The 25111-nt window shown below is 44.2% G+C and overlaps 1 protein-coding gene across 2 annotated transcripts in view; it reads right to left on the reverse strand.

Annotated features, from left to right (window-relative positions):
* The window catches only part of scube1 (signal peptide, CUB domain, EGF-like 1), a 131380-nt gene that overhangs the window by 9917 nt on the left and 96352 nt on the right, over positions 1 to 25111 (reverse strand). For both annotated transcript variants that reach the window (XM_038272927.1, XM_038272928.1), the window contains 5 exons: positions 12736 to 12858; positions 4032 to 4148; positions 3792 to 3914; positions 3596 to 3715; positions 327 to 371 (listed from right to left, as the gene is read on the reverse strand). In XM_038272927.1, coding sequence (XP_038128855.1) covers positions 327 to 371; positions 3596 to 3715; positions 3792 to 3914; positions 4032 to 4148; positions 12736 to 12858 — 528 coding nt within the window. The remainder of the gene's footprint in view (positions 1 to 326; positions 372 to 3595; positions 3716 to 3791; positions 3915 to 4031; positions 4149 to 12735; positions 12859 to 25111) is intronic.

A 25111-nucleotide genomic window follows, 5' to 3' on the forward strand; every position in this document is an offset into this window, starting at 1 on the left:
AAAGGGATCTGAGATGACAGATGCGAATTATAGAATTATAGAAATAAACTGAATAGAAGAAACTCTTCAGGATTAAAAGTTGAAGAATCAAGAAGAGAGAAAACATTTTTCACACACAGTAAGAAGCCTCAGCCTCTCCGGCTCTCTAATCTGTCCCACCTTCGGTGATGGCAGCATCATGCTGTGGGGATGCTTTCTAAAGTCACAGGGCTTTTCTTCTGGTCATAATGTGTCAAAGTGAAGATGGATAAAGAATTTGTCCAAATCGTTTCAGGATGATGATGTTGAGCATTAGCAGGTGTTTATATGAGCAGGTGGTGGATTACCTCGGTGGACGGGAACTCCACAGCTTACAGTGTAATTCTCTGAATCTGCAAGGAACAAACATGAAAGGTGGATCAGAATGACGACAGATTATGATCGTTTAGACGGTTTTAGTTGTATTAAAACACGTTTCCTCCACTTCCACTGAAAACCAGACAGAAAGGCTAAAGGCAGATAAGGTTCTGTGTGACCTTAACCCTGACTGGGAAATAAAAGAGTTATTAAGGCGTCTCAAGGCAAGAGGACCGAAGCTTTAGAGAAACCATAAAGCAAACAAAATTCCACTCTCCGTTAAACTGCACCTATTTCACAAGGCTGCTCCCTCCTTGAATTAAGATGGACTCCAAAAGAACAAAAAAACAAATACTTTCATGCCTCACAGCCATCTATCAGTCTCGCCCTGCAGCTGCCAAGTCAAACCGAGCGAAGGCCACATTACGGAACGCCACCATCAAAGAATGTCATCAATTTGCAGATGTGTTAAGTACTATCGCAGGAGGAGAGCCGCAGGAGTTAGCCAAAGTGTCGGACGGCTGAAGCCAACAAAAAGAAAAGCAGCAGCTTCTGCAGGCGTCACTTGGAGACGCAGCTACCAGGGGACGCCACTGGGGGGCAGCATTCAACGACCAACCAATACATTCTTTTATTAGAATGAAACCTTTCATGTTAGTTAGTTTTGCTCTTTTGTTATATTAACTAACCTTCTGAGGTCCAACAGGCCCTGTTGGGACCGAAGGCTGGTCAGGTTTTAACGTTAGGGAGAGATAAGAAGTGAATTAACTTTAGTTGAAGGTAGATGTCAGGTTCAGGCATTAATGGAGGAACTTCAATCAATGGAAGTCATTGAAATGTCTCAGTAAGGATAGAAATACAAACCTGTGTGAGTGTGTGTTTGATAGATTGTGGGGCCCATTTTCTGATCCTTGTGGGGACCAATGTGAGGTCACCATGGGTAGAATTGCTGATTCAGGATTAGGATCATGATGTGATTAAGCTGAGCTAAATATACTATAACTAACTATAACTAACTATAACTAACTACTAACTAACTACTAACTAACTATAACTAACTACTAGCTAACTACTAACTAACTATAACTAACTACTAACTTACTACTAACTAACTATAACTAACTACTAACTTACTACTAACTAACTACTAACTAACTATAAACCCTGTTATAAAGTCAGAGACTGAACTAATAATTATGCTGAATTTCACTTAAAGTCACGTAGCCTACCCTGTATGTATGTAACCCCAGCACCCCTCGCCACCCCATCAACCCTCGCCACCCCAGCACCCCTCGCCACCCCATCACCTCTCGCCACCCCAGCACCCCTCGCCACCCCATCAACCCTCGCCACCCCAGCACCCCTCGCCACCCCATCAACCCTCGCCACCCCAGCACCCCTCGCCACCCCATCACCTCTCGCCACCCCAGCACCCCTCGCCACCCCCTCAACCCTCGCCACCCCAGCACCCCTCGCCACCCCATCAACCCTCGCCACCCCAGCACCCCTCGCCACCCCATCACCTCTCGCCACTCCAGCACCCCTCGCCACCCCATCAACCCTCGCCACCCCAGCACCCCTCGCCACCCCAGCACCCCTCGCCACCCCATCACCTCTCGCCACCCCATCACCTCTCGACACTCCAGCACCCCTCGCCACCCCGTCAACCCTCGCCACCCCATCACCCCTCGCCACCCCGTCAACCCTTCGCCACCCCGTCACCCCTCGCCACCCCGTCAACCCTCGCCACCCCGTCAACCCTCGCCACCCCGTCAACCCTCGCCACCCCATCACCCCTCGCCACCCCGTCAACCCTTCGCCACCCCATCAACCCTCGCCACCCCATCACCCCTCGCCACCCCATCACCCCTCGCCACCCCGTCAACCCTTCGCCACCCCGTCAACCCTCGCCACCCCATCACCCCTCGCCACCCCATCACCCCTCGCCACCCCGTCAACCCTTCGCCACCCCGTCAACCCTCGCCACCCCATCACCCCTCGCCACCCCGTCAACCCTCGCCACCCCATCACCCCTCGCCACCCCGTCAACCCTTCGCCACCCCGTCACCCCTCGCCACCCCGTCAACCCTCGCCACCCCGTCACCCCTCGCCACCCCGTCAACCCTCGCCACCCCATCACCCCTCGCCACCCCGTCAACCCTTCGCCACCCCATCACCTCTCGCCACCCCGTCAACCCTCGCCACCCCATCACCCCTCGCCACCCCATCACCTCTCGCCACCCCGTCAACCCTCGCCACCCCATCACCCCTCGCCACCCCATCACCCCTCGCCACCCCAGCACCCCTCGCCACCCCATCACCTCTCGCCACCCCATCACCCCTCACCACCCCAGCACCCCTCGCCACCCCATCACCTCTCGCCACTCCAGCACCCCTCACCACCCCAGCACCCCTCGCCACCCCATCACCCCTCGCCACCCCAGCACCCCTCGCCACCCCAGCACCCCTCGCCACCCCATCACCTCTCACCACCCCAGCACCCCTCACCACCCCAGCACCCCTCGCCACCCCATCACCCCTCGCCACCCCAGCACCCCTCGCCACCCCATCACCTCTCGCCACCCCATCACCCCTCACCACCCCATCACCCCTCGCCACCCCAGCACCCCTCGCCACCCCATCACCTCTCGCCACCCCGTCAACCCTTCGCCACCCCATCACCTCTCGCCACCCCGTCAACCCTCGCCACCCCATCACCCCTCGCCACCCCATCACCTCTCGCCACCCCGTCAACCCTCGCCACCCCATCACCCCTCGCCACCCCAGCACCCCTCGCCACCCCATCACCTCTCGCCACCCCATCACCCCTCACCACCCCAGCACCCCTCGCCACCCCATCACCTCTCGCCACTCCAGCACCCCTCACCACCCCAGCACCCCTCGCCACCCCATCACCCCTCGCCACCCCATAACTCCTCGCCACCCCAGCACCCCTCACCACCCCATCACCTCTCGCCACTCCAGCACCCCACACCACCCCAGCACCCCACCCCACCCCATCACCCCTCGCCACCCCATAACTCCTCGCCACCCCAGCACCCCTCGCCACCCCGTCACCCCTCGCCACCCCAGCACCCCTCGCCACCCCATCACCCCTCGCCACCCCGTCACCCCTCGCCACCCCGTCACCCCTCGCCACCTCAGCAGGGATAAAGGTGATAGAAAATGGATGGAAATGATTGAAGTTTATTTTCTACATTTGACTTTTCTTAGTTGGACAGTTGGAAAGTTTGGTTACCTGCAAGGAAGAGAGCGTTGGAGGGACAGGAGACGGAGCAGACTTCAGTGCCTCCAGTCTTAGTGCAGATGAGCTGGGCTCGTGGTGCAGGCTTTCCATTGGGTAGACATTTCACAGCCTCTGAGGAAAACACCACATACTGCTAAGGTCACACTGGAGAGGCAGACCCACGGACCAGTGGGACCCGGACCCTTACCGATGCAGTCTCTCTTGTTCCAGTGGAGTTTCTGCCCAGGTGGACAAACACACTCATAGCTACCCTGTGTGTTTATGCAGCCGTACTCACAGCTGCCATTGTTGATGCTGCACTCATCAATATCTACAGTTTAAACAAGAAAACAAACACACAGAGCCTGCTGGGTAGAAAGAAATACCAAAGAGAAACAGATTTTAAGGCTTATGCATGAAAGAAGTGCAGATTTCTGCACTGACTCACCTCCACAGTGGGTGAGACCATAGAGGATGTATCCCTTGTTGCACAAACACTCAAAGCTGCCGGGGTAGTTAATGCAAGTGTGGTCACAGGTCCTCTCAAAGGAGCACTCATCAGTGTCTGAGGAAGTTATAAAAACGAACAGCATTCATTAAGATCTCTAAAACCACAACCTTTAGAATCTGTTTCACTGCTCAGACTAACATTCGCAGTAAAATAGTAAGAACTGTGTCCATTCTCCTCTCACTATTCTGAGCTACTACTGCGCATCATTCACAATCGATTTATTGATTGATTGAAGAATGTTACAGTAAATGTTACACCATAAACGAATGACACAAGATCAACAACAGGAAATGTCCTTCCATAAAGACTCGTCAAGTCAGAGTCCAGTGAAAAGACTCGTTCACCCCGTGCTTCTGGGACGTCTAAAAACGCTAACTTGATGACCTCAGAGTGTTATGGTCTTGGTTTTGTGTTTAAGTTTTCTTTGAGTTTTCAGTTTCATGTTGATTCATGTTTTTCTTTGTTTTCTAGATTTATTGGTTTAATTCCCATTTAGTTGTGTTTTTGGATGTATTTTAGTTCTTAGGCTTTTCTTTGTTGCCCTCTTGTGTTGGTTTCCTTTTCCTTAGCTCTTTTCCTAGAAGCCTCTGTTCACACCTGTTCCCAATCAGCTCGTTAGTCCTCCCTTTGTTCAGTGTTCCACAAATATGCTCTGTTTGAATTCATGGGCTGCGTCCTCAGAAGGGTTAGGTTTAGGGTTAACCCTAACCCTTGGAGCTTACTTTTACTACTCTTGTGCATGAAAACCCTGGTTAATAAAATTGGAACAGACGGCTAAGATAATAAGAGAAAATATTTTCAGTGTTTACATTTTTTAGGGCAAAGATCACCAAATTGCCCCCAGATGATGCCTCCACCTTGACAAAATGGCTGAGCCTCGGTACGCTATGGAGCCTGAAAAGAACGCCTGAGAGCTGAGAGCGGTTTGACTATATTATTTCTTGTCTTTTCTTTCATAATCTAATTCCCATGTAAGAGGAACCTGTTTAAGGGTCGCATTGTAAATTCAAACTGTTATTTACTCATGTTTTTTGTTTTCTTTCCTTGTGTCATTAACATATAATTGGGGATTGATGCATTACGAGGAAAAGGACCCAGGAACTCTGTGATGAGAAGGACCTTACAGAGGAATAGAAAAGGTGATGAAGTTTCATTGTATTCATCTCACACTTAGCTGTGTTAACAAGTATTTAAATTACAAGATTCCTGAAATGATTGTGGAGCGATTTTAAGCTGTAACACCGATTGCACAGTAGGATTGGACTGCCATTTTCTTTGAGTAAAGTTTTCTCCTGTTTTTGTTATCTTAGGAAGGTAAGATGATTGTAATTTATTTCATGTTTCTTTACACAGGTAAGATGATTCCTAAAAAAGATAGACTATTTTATTTGTTGTTTTGGCCGGAGGTCCAATCTGAAGTCCTACAATCGTGTTACATGATTTATTTCATTATTATCAGAAAGGTTAATTCTCTGAGATTTAAATTTTACAGATTATTGGAGGATTTTTTGGAAATATTAATAATTGCAGATAAGAGAGAAGATACACCAAGAGACAATGGGACTTTACTGCAACAATTAAAAGTTCTCTTAATCAATTTGAACATTAATTACAGAAACTGGTCTCGTGAAAAACAGGATGTGTTACATCTCTAGATTTCGTTTCAAGATACTGGTCAGTTTTTCTTTCCTCTCAGGATCACATCTGATAGTGAGATTTAAGGATACTGGGACAAGGACTGCCCTCACTCTGGATCCACATAAGCCATGGACACATGAACGATATGCGAGGCCCAGGGGGCCACGACAACCAAGGAGCAGACTGACTGAACTCAAATATTAAGGGAGGTACATCAAAGAATAATGAAAGGACAAGAGGACCAGCGCACTCTAGCTGCACGTCGAAAGAATGCAACACCAAGGAGCCACCAGGAGATGGACGACCGACAGGATCAGATGTGATGAAAGCATCACAGGAGGGAATGGGATCCTTCTCCAATTGAATTAGATAAGTCAGACACTACGTACAACAATAGGATTGGAATAATATGAATATTATTGTCTATGATTAGTTGATATTTGCTGATAAGAACACTAATTGTGGTTTTTCTGTCTTACTCATTTTGAGGGGATGGATTGTAAAGACCGGTGACTCCAGGCATAAGACTGCAAACCTTCGACTTCTGCCTGCAAGATACTAAAGGCGGGAACCTGTGATCCTGTGTTCATGCCTTTAAAAGCCAAGGACAGACCCCTGAAGTGAAAGAACTATATTTTTGATTTTTTTCAACAGGAAAGAAGACCACACAAGTATCGATTATTATTGTATTCTGTAAATATAAACCTGATGATTGTAACATGCCATTGCTTTGCATTATAACCTGTATTACTGTTTTATTATTTCACATTGTGAACCATCCATAGCAGACTGTTTAGAGGACTGGGGACTCAGACTACTGACTGACTGACCTACTTAATTTTTCCTTTCTTTCATTTACCTAGCCTTATATACTACAATACACTATAACTAAGTTCAAGTTATTTGAAATGTTTTGAATAGTTATCCTTCACATATTAAGTAATATCAAGATTGGGTTGAATGGTTCAAACAGTGTTGGTTTCATAGATCATCATGAGTAGCATGGTCAAGATGCGATTTGTGCTACGGCCGACGCCGGAGGAAGGATGGATGTTTGGGGGAAGCATGGGTCGATGGGATAGTTTCCTCTTACATGAGTTTGAAATGAAAGAGAAAGATGCCCACAGGACGAAAAAGGGGTTTTCGATCCCATACTAATCGAATCATGGCCATGTGGAAAATGATGATCTTTCTTTGAAGGTTCAGTAATATTCACTTTGTTTTGTTATTCACTTTAGTTTTGTTATTATTCATGACACTTTAATTTTCATTTAATTTGTTTTTCTCAACTTGCATCCATACTGGGCTGCGTCGGTAACACTTAGATACCGTTTCATTTAAACTTCACATACACGTAAGTGCACTTAGTTGCGTGATATTACCATCACGATGCAAATTCTCATTAGTACTTCATTTTCAATGAACTACAGGAGGGAATGTAGAAGCGAATTGTGTTGCCTCAGGTCATCTTGACCTTAAGCTCACAATAATTGAGAACACAGAGCAAGCAGTCTGGGAGCCACGTACACATTTTGGCAATAACAATGGCAGGAACAATGTGTTCACAGGCGATAAGCCGAGTATAAGTCTTGAAAAACAAAATCATTAGGCCCACTCAAAGGCCCACTCGCACGCAATCCGGTCACAAGCCAAGAACTTCCAGGAAATGTTATCAGAGCGTCCAGTCGTGCACACACATCCACACAGTGCAATGTTGAAACTATATAAACGCCCAGATTTGAATGAGGAGTTGAGAAAAAGCTAGATGTGTTCTGTTGAAATGTTCAGCGCTGTGTTACGTGTACTGAGGACAGCATGTGAATTTGATCTATAAAATAAACGCTTCTTCTCCCGTCCTGGGGCAAGCAGATGATCGACTGAAGGTGTCCTGATTTTTTGACCATTGAAAACCACCACACAACCAGTCTAGGTAGACCGCGTCCTTGGAGGATCCAGTCTAGGTAGACGGCGTCCTTGGAGGACGCAGCCCATGAATTCGAGCAGAGCCAGACTCTGCAGTTCCTCAGTGCTGGTTCCTCGTCCTTGTTTTCCCCTGATGTCTCCATGGTTCTGATTTGTGTAACATTTTAAGTTGGATTTTGGATTCCTTCCTTTGTTAACTGAGATCATTCATTAAACGGCAAGTACTCATCTCTGCATTTGGGTCCTCAAACCACAACCTAAGCCGACACAGAGTTCTTCCATGTACAGTAGGGCTTAGAAGATCAGATAGATGAGGTAGCAAAAGTCTGTTAAACACTTTAAAGATGGAAATCTAGATTTTTAAACCAATTCTGAATTAAGAGGAGTCAATGGAGGCATAGTAGGACAGGGGATAGATGTTCACATCTAGAAGCTTTGGTTTAATCATGCATTCTGAACAATAAGCTCTAATAGACAAAGCTCTTTACAATAATGAACTCTAGAACTAATGATCGCAAAAATGAACTATCTAAGTAGACCAGAGAGACAAAAGTTTTTCTCGTTTATCAAAGTTAAACTCCTGGTAAAATTATAACCCTCAAATTTATTTTTTCTTAATTTTAAAAAAGCAGATAACTGGTGTCTGTTGTTATATTGCTACATAAAACACATTCAGTCTGTTGGACGTTTAAAAACAGTTAACTTCACTAAGTTACTGTTTAATGGCAGTTATGCAGTCTGCAAAAGTTGAAACACCATTTTTCATTCATGGTTTCAGAAATAAAGAAAGCAGTCAATAAAAGCAGGACCACAGGCTGGTTAGTATCTACAGACACAGATATCAAGAAAAAACAACAGAGAAATCTTTCTGAATTTATATAAAATTAAAGATGAGGGTTTTTAAGAAGAGGCCTCTCAATGGCCTGTTTGAAGGAAGGAGTTCAAAACAATAACCCATAGAGCAGCAATAATGGTAGAAACCTCCTTTATTAGAGGGAGGGCAGACCAGAGGGCAGTTAGTTGGTCTCATGTGGTGAATTTCCTCCTTCAGATAACAGAAGTACTCAAAAACAACAGAAACAGCAAAAAGATGGAAAATATTCGATGGGTCGAAACTCGTCTTAGAGACGCCACATCCTCAATCAAATCTGTTTGGAAGAGGAAGAACTGAGCGGATCCAATGAAATAATGAATGATCGTTCTCTGAAATAAAAGTCATTATAATTCTCTAAGAATGAGAACAGGGAGAAATATGTGATAAAATGTCCTCAGTCCATTCAGCAAATTGGTGAAAACTCATTCTGATAAAACCTCCCTGGGATAAAGTGCTAATCAAAGACTTTCTAATGAAGTTTGTAACTTAGAGGAAGTTGGTCTGAATGCAGGATGTTATTTCAGTAAACAGTTGGGAAAATCTCCCTGAGAGGACATCGGAAAGTTCGCCCATGCGGTCGGAGCGAGTCTCAGCAGCACAGTAGCTGCTAACATCCAGACGGCCGCCCTAAAAGAAAGTATAGCTTTCATTCCAAAGACTTCTACAAATCCAGAAATAATAAACAGGATCAGCAGTACAGATGGATCTGAAGGTGAACACAACCACTACACTGATTCACAGCTGGGAGAAAAAACACCTAAACAGCAGCAGCGACTAATCTTACATTTCATCATTAAACAGTTGATTTCACTCTGCAGGGTTCTGCACATCTATCTTCAGGATCTACCTCAGCGTTTCAGGCTGATGGACTCTGAAGGGGTCATTGCTGCAGCCTCTACTTTTTCTGTTTAAGCTCTTTTGTTGCCAACTGGATGTTACTTTTAGAATTTTTATCATCATCAAATTCTGCCAAAAGGTCTCGTTTTTTTTCTCCAGAATAAAGAGTTCTGATGAAAATGAAAAAGAGAGATCATATCTCTCCTATCCTGGCTTCTCTTCATTGGCTTCCTGTTAAATCCAGAATAGAATTTAAAATCCTCCTTCTCACATATAAAGCCTTAAATGGCCAAGCTCCATCTGATATCAGAGATCTGATTGTTCCTTATGTTCCTAACAGAGCACTTCGCTCTCAATCTGCAGGTTTACTAGTGGTTCCTAGAATTTCTAAAAGTAGAATGGGAGGCAGATCTTTTAGTTATTTTAGTTCTGCTGCTATAGGCTTAGACTGCTGGAGGACATAGGGACCCCTTTTTCATCATTCTGCTTCATTCTATCTCTATAGTTCTGCTGCTATAGGCTTAGACTGCTGGAGGACATAGGGACTCCTTTTTCATCATTCTGCTTCATTCTATCTCTATTCTCCCACTCTGCAGAATCTGTTAGTTCAATCTCTAACGTTCTGCTCTCTCTGCTTTTTCTCATAGTAGCTTCATCTGGTCTGTTCCTGTTTGGCTGTGACTCCATCCTGGAGAGAAATATCAGCTGTGCTGCTGCCATCAACACCTTTGTTTCTAGATGTTGGAGCTTGGCCTGTTTTCCAGTGTAGTCCTGTTTCTCTGACTGTGACTAACTGGATGTGCCTTTTGTATCTATGCTTCTTTTTCTATGTCTGCTTCTGTCTCCTTGAACCCCAGTGGGCCTCAGCAGATGGCCGCTCACACTGAGCCTGGTTCTGCTGGAGGTTTCTTCCTGTTCAAAGGGAGTTTTTCCTCTCCACTGTCACTACAAGCATGCTTAGTGTGAGGGATTGCTGAAGAGTCAATGAGTCGATGCAATCAGCTGGTTTTCCTTAGATAGAAAACTTTGAATCAATCTGACTGGATGATCTGGTTGATCTGGATCTATAAAGTGACCTGAGATGACATGATGTGAATTTAAGCTCTAGCTGTTCGGTGGGTTTAAGGTTCAGCACATCTGCGTTAAATCGAGTGACATAGCAGAAAATGAAAGCCTTATATTAAAGATGAATTTTGTGGATACTCAGTGTTGTGGGATAATATATATATATATTATGAATGCATGTTTAACTAGAACTGGAGTTGTAGTTAATTATTTAACTTATTCACAATCAGAGGTAAGATCAATTTGGTGTTCTTAGTTGAGTAACTTTACCTTTCACCTCCGGGTGGCTCCTGGATCGGCTTTAAAATCCAGTTCTTCTCACCAATTTAGTGGCTTAGGCTATCAGAGCTATTAATTATCAATCAAAGAACTATTTATCTGCAGTCTGGGTGAAGGAGGAGAAAGGGCAGCTTGGGGTTCCAGCTCCACACAAGTCCGTCCAAACCGGGTCGATCTCAAAAGAATCTTAGATCAGTCTGATTCAACAGCAGAGGAATCTCATGGGCTTTTAATTTGAGGAAGTTACTTACGGCTATCGAACGAGACCGCCCCCTCGCAGACAACCGTTTCAATGATCTGCGGCCCAGTCCTCAAAAGGGGAACGCAAACAGCAAGTAGAAGGACTCTCCGTTCTTTTTCACCCAACTCAGCGGCCTGGCACGATTATACACTGCAGTCCCTGACTTTAACAGCAGGAAGGCGGAAAGCTACTTTCAGACACCTTCCAGGGGATATCAGGCACTATAATACCGGGGTTTTGACTGCAGGCTAGCTTCCAGGAAACATCCCACGTGGAATTTGGCCTCTCCTTATAGCTTAAAGCCAGGAACAGTGCAGCAGGTCAGAGTGTGGTCTGAGGGGGCCATGGAGAAACTCCAGGACTGTTCTGAATGCTCTGACTGGAACATGTTTAAAGCTGCAGCAGCATATGACAACAAGATAAACATAAATGAGTATGCCATGACCATGTCAGCCTACATCAACAAATGCATCTCATAGAACATCAGCGCCCGGGCCAACCAATGGCCCTGGGTGAATGGAGAGGTTCGGAAATCGCTAAAAGTACCAAACTCAGCTTTCATGTCTGGTGACAGAGAGGCTCTGAGAACAGTGAGAGCCAACTGGAACCTTTCCATCAGATCAGCGAAGCAGAACCACAGCCAGAAGATCCAGGATCTCACCCATGATGACAGCAACACCAGGAGGACGTGCAAATGGGTGATCAACTCCCAACCATAAAACTCAACAACATCAAAGCGAATCGCACGCTCCACCAAAGCTTGGTTTCAGAGAAAGTCCTGGAAAATAGGGGAGTGGCTATCATTGTTCCCAGACTTAAACTCTGGAAATCAGTTAAATAATCATCTTTGTTGTCAAGGCAACTGTTTCCCTGAAATGTGTCCTCTTAGAAGAGGGTTGTCACCGTGCAAAGCCCCAGTAGCATCCTGGTGCTAAGGGTGCTGTTCAGGGACCTTGAGAGGCATTCTGTGGGAATCAAACCAGGAACCTTTCCCAGGATGCCATGCCCTTGCTGTGACCAGCAGGGAACCACTCGCCCCAAAAAACATCCTGGAAATGAAATCTAAAGCAGCTTTTTATCTGACAATCCGCTGCTGGAACCAGTTTAGATGAACTATTCAAGCTTTGTTTTTTACACATTTCCTACAAATAGCCTCCAGTTTGTTCATTTTGCCAGTAAAGCTTATCTGCAGCGGATGTTGAATAATCGTAGCTGTGGATGCAGATGTCTGCAGAGGGAAACTGGCAGCTTGTTGCCGTCTGGTGCATCGGCAACATGTCAACAGCAACACCACTAAAGCCATATGAGAGGGAGACTATGATGTGGCTGGAACCACTCAACACCACATACTTCAAAAGCCCTTATGGTGTTGGCCACTTAATCTGGCGCATCCGCGCCTGTTTGTTCCATAGTTTGTTTTGGGTGGAGGATCGAGCAACCTTAGGGTTTTACGGTTTGGAGAAATCATTTAGTGTTTGTCTGATCTTCTGCCTCGCTTGCTGCGACATGTAAGCAGGAATTTGCCTTTGGTGATGGTGAAGGAGCAACTTGTCTGACCTACCCCTACTGATGCAGTAACTGGTCTGATTACTTCCAACCATGTAATGAAGACAATATCTGCAGCAAAGTGCATGAAGTGTATTTATGGCCACAGTAAGCTGATTTTTCAATCAAACCACTAAAAATGAAAAACACAACAGTAGAAAATCAACAGCAAAACTCAAATAGATCCAAATGTCTTGTAAGGAAAACAAAGAAGCAGACGGCTCCTAACATCTACTGACCTTTGCATGTCCGCTCGTCAGTGAGAAGCTTGTATCCTTTCTGGCAGCTGCACTCAAACGAACCCACCGTGTTTCTGCAGGAATGATCGCAGCCTCCGTTGTTCTCCTCGCATTCATCGATATCTGCATTCAGTGAAACAGACAGTCAGTTAATAACATTACAGTAAATAACTGTTCAAGTTTTACACTTTAAAAAATGAATGTATGGAATTAATTTTTAAAGAAAATTTAGGCAGATGGGACTGGAAAAAATAATCTGAACATGTGGAGGCTTTTATTTTTCCTTTACTGTTAGAAGGAAAAAAATAAAACAAAGCACATTAAAAAATGAAATCCACGAATAATATTTAAAAAAAAGCTTCAATAAAAAAAAAAAGTCTTGAAGGTACCTTTGCTTTTTCCAGATTTTTTTTTTATATCAATATTTTTCATTTTATTGTTTTATTCTTTTAATAGTATTTTTTCAGAAAATTGTGAATAATTTATTATTTTCATATTAAAAAAAAATTTTCATCAGGCTAACTTTTACTAATTGCGCTCCTTTTGAACTGCATTTTCCAGATCACATTTTCTTCACCTCTGAGGGCGGGGCTTCCTCTGGACTGAGGACAGAAGATGCATTTCTATTGGCTGCTGGATGTTAGCAGCATTTCTATTGGCTGCTGGATGTTAGCAGCATTTCTATTGGGTCTGCTGGATGTTAGCAGCATTTCTATTGGGTCTGCTGGATGTTAGCAGCATTTCTATTGGCTGCTGGATGTTAGCAGCATTTCTATTGGGTCTGCTGGATGTTAGCAGCATTTCTATTGGCTGCTGGATGTTAGCAGCATTTCTATTGGGTCTGCTGGATGTTAGCAGCATTTCTATTGGCTGCTGGATGTTAGCAGCATTTCTATTGGCTGCTGGATGTTAGCAGCATTTCTATTGGCTGCTGGATGTTAGCAGCATTTCTATTGGGTCTGCTGGATGTTAGCAGCATTTCTATTGGCTGCTGGATGTTAGCAGCATTTCTATTGGCCACTGGATGTTAGCAGCATTTCTATTTGCTGCTGGATGTTAGCAGCATTTCTATTGGGTCTGCTGGATGTTAGCAGCATTTCTATTGGGTCTGCTGGATGTTAGCAGCATTTCTATTGGGTCTGCTGGATGTTAGCAGCATTTCTATTGGCTGCTGGATGTTAGCAGCATTTCTATTGGGTCTGCTGGATGTTAGCAGCATTTCTATTGGCTGCTGGATGTTAGCAGCATTTCTATTGGCTGCTGGATGTTAGCAGCATTTCTATTGGGTCTGCTGGATGTTAGCAGCATTTCTATTGGGTCTGCTGGATGTTAGCAGCATTTCTATTGGGTCTGCTGGATGTTAGCAGCATTTCTATTGGGTCTGCTGGATGTTAGCAGCATTTCTATTGGGTCTGCTGGATGTTAGCAGCATTTCTATTGGGTCTGCTGGATGTTAGCAGCATTTCTATTGGGTCTGCTGGATGTTAGCAGCATTTCTATTGGCTGCTGGATGTTAGCAGCATTTCTATTGGCTGCTGGATGTTAGCAGCATTTCTATTGGTCTGCTGGATGTTAGCAGCATTTCTATTGGTCTGCTGGATGTTAGCAGCATTTCTATTGGCTGCTGGATGTTAGCAGCATTTCTATTGGCTGCTGGATGTTAGCAGCATTTCTATTGGGTCTGCTGGATGTTAGCAGCATTTCTATTGGGTCTGCTGGATGTTAGCAGCATTTCTATTGGCTGCTGGATGTTAGCAGCATTTCTATTGGGTCTGCTGGATGTTAGCAGCATTTCTATTGGCTGCTGGATGTTAGCAGCATTTCTATTGGCTGCTGGATGTTAGCAGCATTTCTATTGGGTCTGCTGGATGTTAGCAGCATTTCTATTTGCTGCTGGATGTTAGCAGCATTTCTATTGGGTCTGCTGGATGTTAGCAGCATTTCTATTGGGTCTGCTGGATGTTAGCAGCATTTCTATTGGGTCTGCTGGATGTTAGCAGCATTTCTATTGGCTGCTGGATGTTAGCAGCATTTCTATTGGCCGCTGGATGTTAGCAGCATTTCTATTTGCTGCTGGATGTTAGCAGCATTTCTATTGGGTCTGCTGGATGTTAGCAGCATTTCTATTGGGTCTGCTGGATGTTAGCAGCATTTCTATTGGGTCTGCTGGATGTTAGCAGCATTTCTATTGGGTCTGCTGGATGTTAGCAGCATTTCTATTGGGTCTGCTGGATGTTAGCAGCATTTCTATTGGGTCTGCTGGATGTTAGCAGCATTTCTATTGGGTCTGCTGGATGTTAGCAGCATTTCTATTGGGTCTGCTGGATGTTAGCAGCATTTCTATTGGCTGCTGGATGTTAGCAGCATTTCTATTGGGTCTGCTGGATGTTAGCAGCATTTCTATTGGGTCTGCTGGATGTTAGCAGCATTTCTATTGTTCTGTTGGATGTTAACTGTTTAGAGTTTGGAAACTATATAATTCATTATACTCGATATCAAAAAAGGAATAATAAAAAAAAAATGTATAAAGACATCTCAAAAAAAATTAACTCGCAAAAAAAAGAAATGAAAGCCGAGAAAAGTTACTCACAAAACCTTTTTTTGAATTAAAACCTTTTTTAAGTTCCATTTATGGATTCCATTGCTTCTAAATTTCAATTTACAAAATGCATTTTTTCACAATTATTGACGAAGCATAATGGAACAAAGTTCACTCCATACGACGTCTTTAGCCTTCCTAAACAATTCCTTCCCTTCATTTTTAGGTCTGCTTGTGTGTCATTTAATCCAAGATAAATTCAGTCATAAAAATAAGTAATAAATGAATAAAAGTGAATCATTACACTAGAAACAACCTGGTGAAAGCGTGAAATCCAGACTAAGCTTAGACGTATGAGCTCCTGCCCAAGAGTGCAGCAGCAAATCCAAGTCAGAGAGTCTGAAACATGAATAGTGATAGAAATGGGAGTGCAGGAACCCCTGAGGAACTGTTTTTATTGGCAACCACAGACCTCATGGCTGATCTGGTTTCACCAAGCCTCCAAAATTCTTTCTTTGCCTCATCAAGTTTATCGTATCCTCAGGAGAACTTTCACAGCTTTATAAACTAATACCTCATCTATTTGGATCATAAAGGCTCCAATATTTACGTCTGTGAAAACTATGTGCAAAAGATAAAGATGTTAAGATCCAGAAGATGAGCAAAGAGCAGGTAAATAAGAAACCCAAAGAAAAGGAGGGACAGCAGCAAAGCAGGGAGCAGACTATAGTCTGAGATTAAACAGCCTAAGCTCTTTTTGATTGGCGCTTCATGTGATGGAAACAGCAAGATGCCAGAAAGAAAAGAGAACAGAGAGTGTGCAAGAAAAGAGAGAGAGAACAGGGGAGGGAAAAACACTGAAACGCTTCAGAGGACAAGCTGGGTGTCTAAAGAGGAGGAATCAGCGAGGCCATAGCTGAGGATCAGGGAGAAAATGACTCCTTCTAACTCACACCTTAGTTTCATCATCACAGGAGTTTGATTCATGTTCCAGGACATAAACCAAAGAGTCCATGTGAACACAGAGGGCGGGGCTAAGGAACCGCTTTAGGCCAACTCTTCATCCATCTAAGCGGTGGTGTCCTTGGGCGGGACCCTTGGCATGCCTTGCCTGCTCTCGGTGGTCGATCGGTTCTCTGCCAACGTCATGCATGAGCATCAGGTCTCTGCTGTGGAAAGGGGGAGCGCTCCGGGGGCAGCCAAGGGGAAGAACGGCATTTTCCCACTAATCAAGGTCTGCCCACAAAAACCAAACCTCCTCTGCCTCTATTTCACTTCCACAACACCGAAGCCTTGCATCCTTCAGAAATGATTCCAGTTACTGATCCGTGATGGAGTTTAATTCTTTATGCATTAAACTGAACCAGACTGGTGGAGCTTAAAGAGCTTAAAGATATATAGTCATTTTTTTTATTTATTTATGAACCAGTAACTCGCTTTGGTTATTAACAAAATGTTTAGATAAATAACAGCATCCTGCGTCCTTTCAGTGTATATTTAACATTTTAATGTCATGGGACCAGGATTACGTCGGTGTGCATGCGTAATATTGGTCATTAGGCCAAAGCCTAAAGGTCAAAGGTCAGTCTGGAAGTCCAGGAGTAGTTTCAGACGGAAATATTCACAGACTGGATTATATTAAACTGAACTTCCAGTATTCACCACTGTTTGGCGCCAAGTAACCTTTCCTCTGATCACGGCTTGCTTGGTCTCGCAATGCATCCTGGGTAAACCAAGGATAGCAAGGATACATCGGACCCGTCCTTCAAATCGGGCTAAAAGAAGGACGCATTTTAAGGCCGCATAACAAGGATTCTTGGAATCCGACCAGACCTCGGCGCCGCGCTATGATGTCATCGGCCTTCGAATCCGGCCTTCTAAGGATGCGCCCATGAACTCGAACAAGGCCCTTTAAGTCTAGTCTATTGGATCTTTAGTGGACTCTGAGTAACGTTTGTGTGGATTTGTAGCAGCGATGTTTAGCTTTGTCAGCTGGAAGCTCATCTGTTTAATAAAGATAATGTGTTTCATGTCTAACCTGGAGTTCAGCGTGTTCCAAAGGAGTCCTAAGCATCTTCCTGTTTCGTTAGTTCAGGATAACAGCTGTTATTTTAGCTGCAGGATAAAACCAGGTTCAACTTTAAGTCCACAGTGTTTCATTCATAAAATATGTTAAGGAACATAAAATGTATGTGACTGAACCTTTAAGGAAATAAGACAAAAAAACTTCAGCTTGGTATAAAGGAATGAACATTTTAAAGGAACACCTAAATTACAAAAAATGAAAATAAAAAAATCATTCCACAATGTTTCTTTCTATGTTGTTTTCACTGCTGTGCTTCTGTAAAACCAGTGAAAACAACTGTGGGCGAAACCAAGACAGACAAACACAGCTTCTTAATTACTTCTGTAGCTGCAAATCCTGGCAGCATCACAGCATCTGCCCACATTTAATGGCCACTGCGGGGGTGGCTATGGGGAGATAATTACCCTTAATGAAGCTAAAAGATTCTTTGAGCCTAAGTAAATACATCAAGCTAGAGAACGTCTTGAACTGATAAAGTCTGCAACAAGGCAAGGAAGACGGATAAAAACCAGGCCTCCCAGAGTTTCAATGGCCGCATGATGTGAACGGCCTGAGCAACATGGCCGTCAGCTTCACACACTGCATTTGATCTGGATCTCTCATATAATTTAGAGGAAAACATTTTTTGTTTTGAAGACTGTTTCCTAGAAGATTTCAGCTTCAGAAAGGAGGCATCAGACGAAGGGATGAAATCATCATCATCATCATCATCATCATCATCATCATCATCATCATCATCATCATCATCATTCTGACTCCATGCAAACTTTGATCACAAGTTTCTCTTTGTTCCTGCTGTCGGTTGAACCTTTTAAAGTCTACAGACTTCTAATAATCTGGAGCTCTATGCTGGGAAGTATTAGTATTTTTGTTCAGGTAATTCCAGCAGTGTGTATTTGGACACCAGGATAATGTCTATCAGTGTGTCTGTCAGGATATCTGCGTTAAAGCCAAATAATGCAAAACTAATGAGCTCATTAAAATCTTTTTCTAAGAAGCATCTGGAGGACTTTAGGCTGTGAAGATTTTTAATGAGGATGTTCCTAATTAAAATTAAACATCACTGCATGGACGGGTTACTGAATAGAACAACAAAAACAGGTTTATGGAAAAATGTTCTTTCAAAATTCAACTTCTCTGAATTTGAACCACAATGAAAACATGAATGCTGAAGAATTAGGATTATTAAAAAAAAAACAACAGATCCCCTACCCACCCACCCCCTTCAGCTGATCCAAAATGCTGCAGCCAGAGTTCTGATGAAAATGAAAAAGAGAGATCATATCTCTCCTATCCTGGCTTCTCTTCATTGGCTTCCTGTTAAATCCAGAATAGAATTTAAAATCCTCCTTCTCACATATAAAGCCTTAAATGGCCAAGCTCCATCTGATATCAGAGATCTGATTGTTCCTGATGTTCCTAACAGAGCACTTCGCTCTCAATCTGCAGGTTTACTAGTGGTTCCTAGAATTTCTAAAAGTAGAATGGGAGGCAGATCTTTTAGTTCTCAGGCTCCTCTCCTGTGGAACCAACTACCAGTTTTAGTCCGTGAGGCAGACACCCTGTCTACTTTTAAGGCAAGGCTTAAAACTTTCCTTTTTGATAAAGCTTCTAGTTAGAGTGGCTCAGGTTATCCTGATCTATCTCTATAGTTCTGCTGCTATAGGCTTAGACTGCTGGAGGACATAGGGACCCCTTTTTCATCATTCTGCTTCATTCTATCTCTATTCTCCCACTCTGCAGAATCTGTTAGTTCAATCTCTAACGTTCTGCTCTCTCTGCTTTTTCTCATAGTAGCTTCATCTGGTCTGTTCCTGTTTGGCTGTGACTCCATCCTGGAGAGAAACATCAGCTGTGCTGCTGCCATCAACACCTTTGTTTCTAGATGTTGGAGCTTGGCCTGTTTTCCAGTGTAGTCCTGTTTCTCTGACTGTGACTAACTGGATGTGCTCTCTTCATCCTCTGACATGGGAGCTGGCTCGGAGCTCGTCTGCCTGGCTGTGTGTTTCCTGGACGGGGCCGCCTGTGGAGCTGGTTGCCAGTTGCCTTTTGTATCTATGCTTCTTTTTCTATGTCTGCTTCTGTCTCCTTGAACCCCAGTGGGCCTCAGCAGATGGCCGCTCACACTGAGCCTGGTTCTGCTGGAGGTTTCTTCCTGTTCAAAGGGAGTTTTTCCTCTCCACTGTCGCTACAAGCATGCTTAGTGTGAGGGATTGCTGAAGAGTCAATGAGTCGATGCAATCAGCTGGTTTTCCTTAGATAGAAAACTTTGAATCAATCTGACTGGATGATCTGGTTGATCTGGATCTATAAAGTGACCTGAGATGACATGATGTGAATTGGAGCTATAGAAATAAACTGAATTTAAACTGAATCAGAACCAAACATGGAAAAGCAGCTTTTAGTTCATATGCTCTGATAATCCAAATTAAAATTGTTTATGTTAGTAAAGCCTTTGACTGTCGCTTCTAAACATGATGTGTTAAATTTCCATTCCAACTTCTGTTCCATATCCTTGATAATTTAATTTATTGGAAACATTTAATCTTTAGTATAATCGCCTTGGTTTCATTTCTTTCTTTTACTCTTTGGAATAGTTTGTTTTGTCTTTATTCAGCTGTATTACTTTTCTCTCATTTACAGCATTTGCATAATAACTTATTTTAAATGTTGTTAGTTCTGCAGCTGCTTTCTCCAAGAAGACGATCAACTGCTGCAGATTGCAATCGACAGCAACCTGAGAAACATTGTAGAGACAGCAACTCTGCCGGTGTTCTGGATTAAAGTCATGCAGAATATTCTGAGGTCGCCACCATTAAAGAAGACATAAAGTTAGACATAAATCAGCAAAACAATTCTTTCTGTCAGTGGGAAAATCTTTAGCATTTTTTGACAAATATTTATGTAGAAAATCAATTAAAGGGAAAAGATTTGCAGAAACCTGAACCTTGAAAAATAATCATGGACAGAGCGTGGGGTTCTGGTTGTGTTGGTTTTCTTAGCGCAGAGGATGTGTATTTATTCAGGCATTAAATGAGGCCAGCTCAGAAACAAACACTCCATGGATGGAAAGTCCTCAGCTTTACAGAACAATGATGGTGGAGGTGAGGCTGGTGGAGCTGCAGCTAAACTAGCTGTCACTTCCCTCCTAACAGCAAACCAGTGATCCCAGCATCCCTACAGTGAAGCTCTAGTATCTGCATGATATCGTTATGCTAACATGTTATTGTTAAATATAAGGTTATATTAACTATCAAATGGAGCAAAATAACAAATGCTATGCCAGAAGCAGCAGGATGGCAGGATTCCTTTGTGATGAAAGCAGCATTCGGCCTCTTTGGTTTGGAGGAAATCCTTCATCATTCTTCTCTAATTACCAGAAATGGATGCAGGGATTAGAAAAGGATGTAAATGAAGACAGTTCCCTCTACAGGAACCCTGATAGTGCCAGAATTAGGATGCTGTGGCATTGCTTTAGCTGAACACTGGAGGGGAGAGCTAAGCCAGGCTGGGTGTCCTTCTCATCATCAGCTGCAGTATAAGAGGAGCTGACTGTCAGCCATTTTCTATTGGGGAATAACCCTCATGGCGTGGGTGGCTTTCCTGCAGCTTCTAGCTAACCAGCATGTCCATCTCACCAAGGTTACCTCCCTGGAAACATTCCAAGCTTTTCCTGATGCACTTTACCTGCTTCCTGTCCGACTCTCGCCTCTAAATCGCTCTAATGGATCCCAAGCTTCAAGACTGGACCTGAATGCTGGACCTGAATGCTGGACCTGAATGATGGACCTGAATGCTGGACCTGAATGCTGGACCTGAATGCTGGACCTGAATGATGGACCTGAATGCTGGACCTGAATGATGGACCTGAATGCTGGACCTGAATGCTGGACCTGAATGCTGGACCTGGATGCTGGACCTGGATGCTGGACCTGAATGCTGGACCTGAAGAGCTGGGACTCTGACTCAGAGGATGAAGCTCCTCCCCTTATCTTAGACACAGTCCACTTTACAGAAGTTCAGGTTGTTTCAGTCATAACCAACTGAAAGCTCAGAGTATTTATGGAGCAGCAAATCAAAATGAACTCTGCTCAAGTCCTTGTCATTTCATCTTCTATCCCTTCAGAGTAAGACAGTGAGGTATTTGAATGACTTCTGCAAGGTATAAATCCCTTTGCTTCTGGTTGGATGACTGTAATAAAAAGATGGAGGTTTGTGCATCATATTTTACGTTTATTTAGTTATGGCTTAGAGCAGCAGATAGAAAGGATCAGCTTGTTAGTCAGAGGTTCCCCGTTGGAACGGATTAGGGAAACTTTTGGGTTTGGAGTTTTTAATGTCATTATCTAGTTAAAAAAAAGTCAAATACTTCTAATTGCTAAATTTTGGTTTTATTGTCTAATTTCTTTGTGCTGCTTTTTTTTATCTTGACCAGGAGATTCTTGCCAAACAGAGAATTGAGAAAAGACAACAAAAATGTACTGTAAATGGGGTAAATTGCTTTGCCACTTAAAACCTTCAAGAACCAAAAAGGTTAATGCAGTTGTTTATGTAAAAGTGTTTTAGGTAAATGTGGCATGCAGGCCAGTGAGGACATGTCATTTTTTTTCCCCAGCAGAGAACACCGACCACACACTGCTTTCAGGCTCAGACAGAAGCCTGGGCGCAGATATCCAACCTTTTATGAACTTCCTAGAGAAGAAAACCCAAACCACCATGTAATGTAATGAGTGTTAATGATCCCGCTGTTACAGTGAGATTTGAACCGGCACCTCCTAATCAAACATCTGGGAACCGTTAAGAAAATCTTCCCTAGCCTCTCTTTAACCCAGCTGTTGGCATGAGAGCCTGTAATGAGACGTCTCCTCCAGTTGGCGTGTCTCTCATCGGGACAGGCTGAATGGCCTCATCTGTCAGCGCAGATAAAAACTGTTTATCGTGCTGCTGGTTGGAAGCATGCCCTGCATAGTTTATATAGAAACAATTTTGATAGACGAGCAGGACAGGGCACATCCTACTGGCATCAGAGCACGGTTGATGAACGAAGGAGAGACTCATGGAAGAGTGCCGTCTGTCACTTTAGTGATTTAGACCACCTGAAAGGTGGCGGTCTTTTCAAAATAAAATAGACCTGCTGCTTCCTGTTAGACTCTGAAATAAAGAAACGTTTAAACAGCAGTAATCTATACAATTAAAACCAGATCTCTATATAAACTGAAATAGATTTTGTCACTGCGTGACATTAAATCTGAATCAAGGTTTTCCTTTTTTAGACTGTGTGTAAATCCAGAATAATGAGACAAGTTTCCACTTATTATGTCCATTTAATTGTAGGTTTTTCTATTATCTCTAACCTCATTTCTAGTCATCATTTATTCCAGTCCTTCTGATGAGCAGGTAATGGATACGGAGATGTCCTCAAACAAAACTGGATCCTTTCTTTTCAACATTATTTCTTCTATTTTCCATTGGGAAGGAAAAAGCTTATTCTGCACTGCGCTCCTCCATCACAGCCACATCCAGTCCCTCATTGGTTGTTGCAAAAGCTCAGGTTTCAAGCAACTGTCACTTGGCATCCATGGCAGGAGTTGTATTGCTAAGCACCGTCTGTCTCACTCCTATACCTATACATATACATATACATATACATATACATATACATACATACATATATATATATATACATATATATATATATATATATATATATATATATATATATATATATATATATATATATATATATATATATATATATATATATATATATATATAAAACCTTTAAATTTGGCTCTGGTCATCAAAGATGGGTTCCTTCTTAACACAGCTTAACTGAAACATGAAATTTGGATTTAGGACATGTTAGACTTGACTAGGGACTGGACTTTCGGGCATATAGTTGTGCTGTAATAACCTTTGGTTTAGTTTCCTGCCTTCATAGTGTTTCTGGTGTTTATTTCATAAAAGTCGCTGGCAGTTCAAAATGGGCCAACATGGGCCTACATAGGCTAACAGAGGCTAACAGAGGCCAACAGAAGCCAACTGAGGGCAACAGAGGCTAACAGAAGCTAACCGAGGCCAACAGAGGCCAACAGAGGAAAAAAGGGACCAACAGAGGCCAACAGAAGCCAACAGAAGACAACAGAGGCCAACGGAAGCCAACAGAAGACAACAGAGGCAAACGGAGGCCAACAGAAGCTAACAGAAGCCAACAGAAGCCAACAGAGGCTAAAAGAGGCCAACAGAGGCCATCAGGGACTGACATAGGCCTACAAAGGCCAGCAGAGGCCAACAGAAGCCAACAGAGGTCAAAAAAAGACAACAGAGGCCAACGGAGGCCAACAGAAGACAACAGAGCCCAACAGGACCAATAGAGGCTAACAGAGGCCAACATAGGCCAACAGGACCAACAGAGGCCAACAGAGGCCAACAGAAGTCAACAGAGCCCAACAGGACCAATAGAGGCTAACAGAGGCCAACAGAAGCCAACAAAGGCCAACAGAACCAACAGAGGCCAATAGAAGCTAACAGAGGCCAACATAGGCCAACGGGACCAACAGAAGCCAACAGAAGCCAACACAAGACAAAAGAGGCCAACAGAAGCCAGCAGTGGCCAATATAGGCCAAAAGAGGCTAACAGAGAACAAAACAGGCCAACAAAGGCCAACGGAGGCCAGCAGAGGCTAACAGAGGACAACAGAAGCCAATAGAGGCCAACATAGGCCAACACGAGCCCACAGAGGCCAACATAGACCAACAGAGGCAAACATGGACCAATGGAGGCCAACAGAGGTCATCAGGGACTAACATAGGCCTACAAAGGCCAGCAGAGGCCAACATAGACCAACAGAGGCCAACAGAGGCCAACAGAGGCAAACAGAAGCCAACAGAGGCCAACAAGAATCCAACAGAAGCCGACAGAGGCCAACAGCACCACCAGAGGCCAACAGAAGCCAACAGAGGCCAACAGAACCACCAGAGGCCAACAGAGGCCAACAGAACCACCAGAGGCCAAAAGAAGCTAACAGAAGCCAACAGAGGCCAACAGAACCACCAGAGGCCAACAGAAGTCAACAGAGGCCAACAGAGGCCAACAGAAGCCAACACAAGCTAACAGAGGCCAACAGAATCCAACAGAGGCCAACAGAACCACCAGAGGCCAACAGAAGTCAACAGAGGCCAACAGAGGCCAACAGAAGCCAACAGAGGCCAACAGAGGCCAACAGAACCACCAGAGGCCAACAGAAGTCAACAGAGGCCAACAGAAGCCAACAGAAGCCAACAGAGGCCAACAGAGGCCAACAGAACCACCAGAGGCCAACAGAACCACCAGAGGCCAACAGAAGTCAACAGAGGCCAACAGAGGCCAACAGAGGCCAACAGAAGCCAACAGAAGTCAACAGAGGCCAACAGAGGCCAACAGAACCACCAGAGGCCAACAGAAGTCAACAGAGGCCAACAGAGGCCAACAGAAGCCAACAGAGGCCAACAGAACCACCAGAGGCCAACAGAAGTCAACAGAGGCCAACAGAGGCCAACAGAAGCCAACAGAGGCCAACAGAACCACCAGAGGCCAACAGAAGTCAACAGAGGCCAACAGAGGCCAACAGAAGCCAACAGAGGCCAACAGAACCACCAGAGGCCAACAGAAGTCAACAGAGGCCAACAGAGGCCAACAGAAGCCAACAGAGGCCAACAGAAGCCAACAGAGGCCAAAAGAATCAACAGAGGCCAACAGAAGTCAACAGAGG

This window comes from Cyprinodon tularosa, unplaced genomic scaffold (genome assembly GCF_016077235.1).
Source record: "Cyprinodon tularosa strain WSP-4 unplaced genomic scaffold, ASM1607723v1 ctg849, whole genome shotgun sequence".
Taxonomy (NCBI): domain Eukaryota; kingdom Metazoa; phylum Chordata; class Actinopteri; order Cyprinodontiformes; family Cyprinodontidae; genus Cyprinodon; species Cyprinodon tularosa.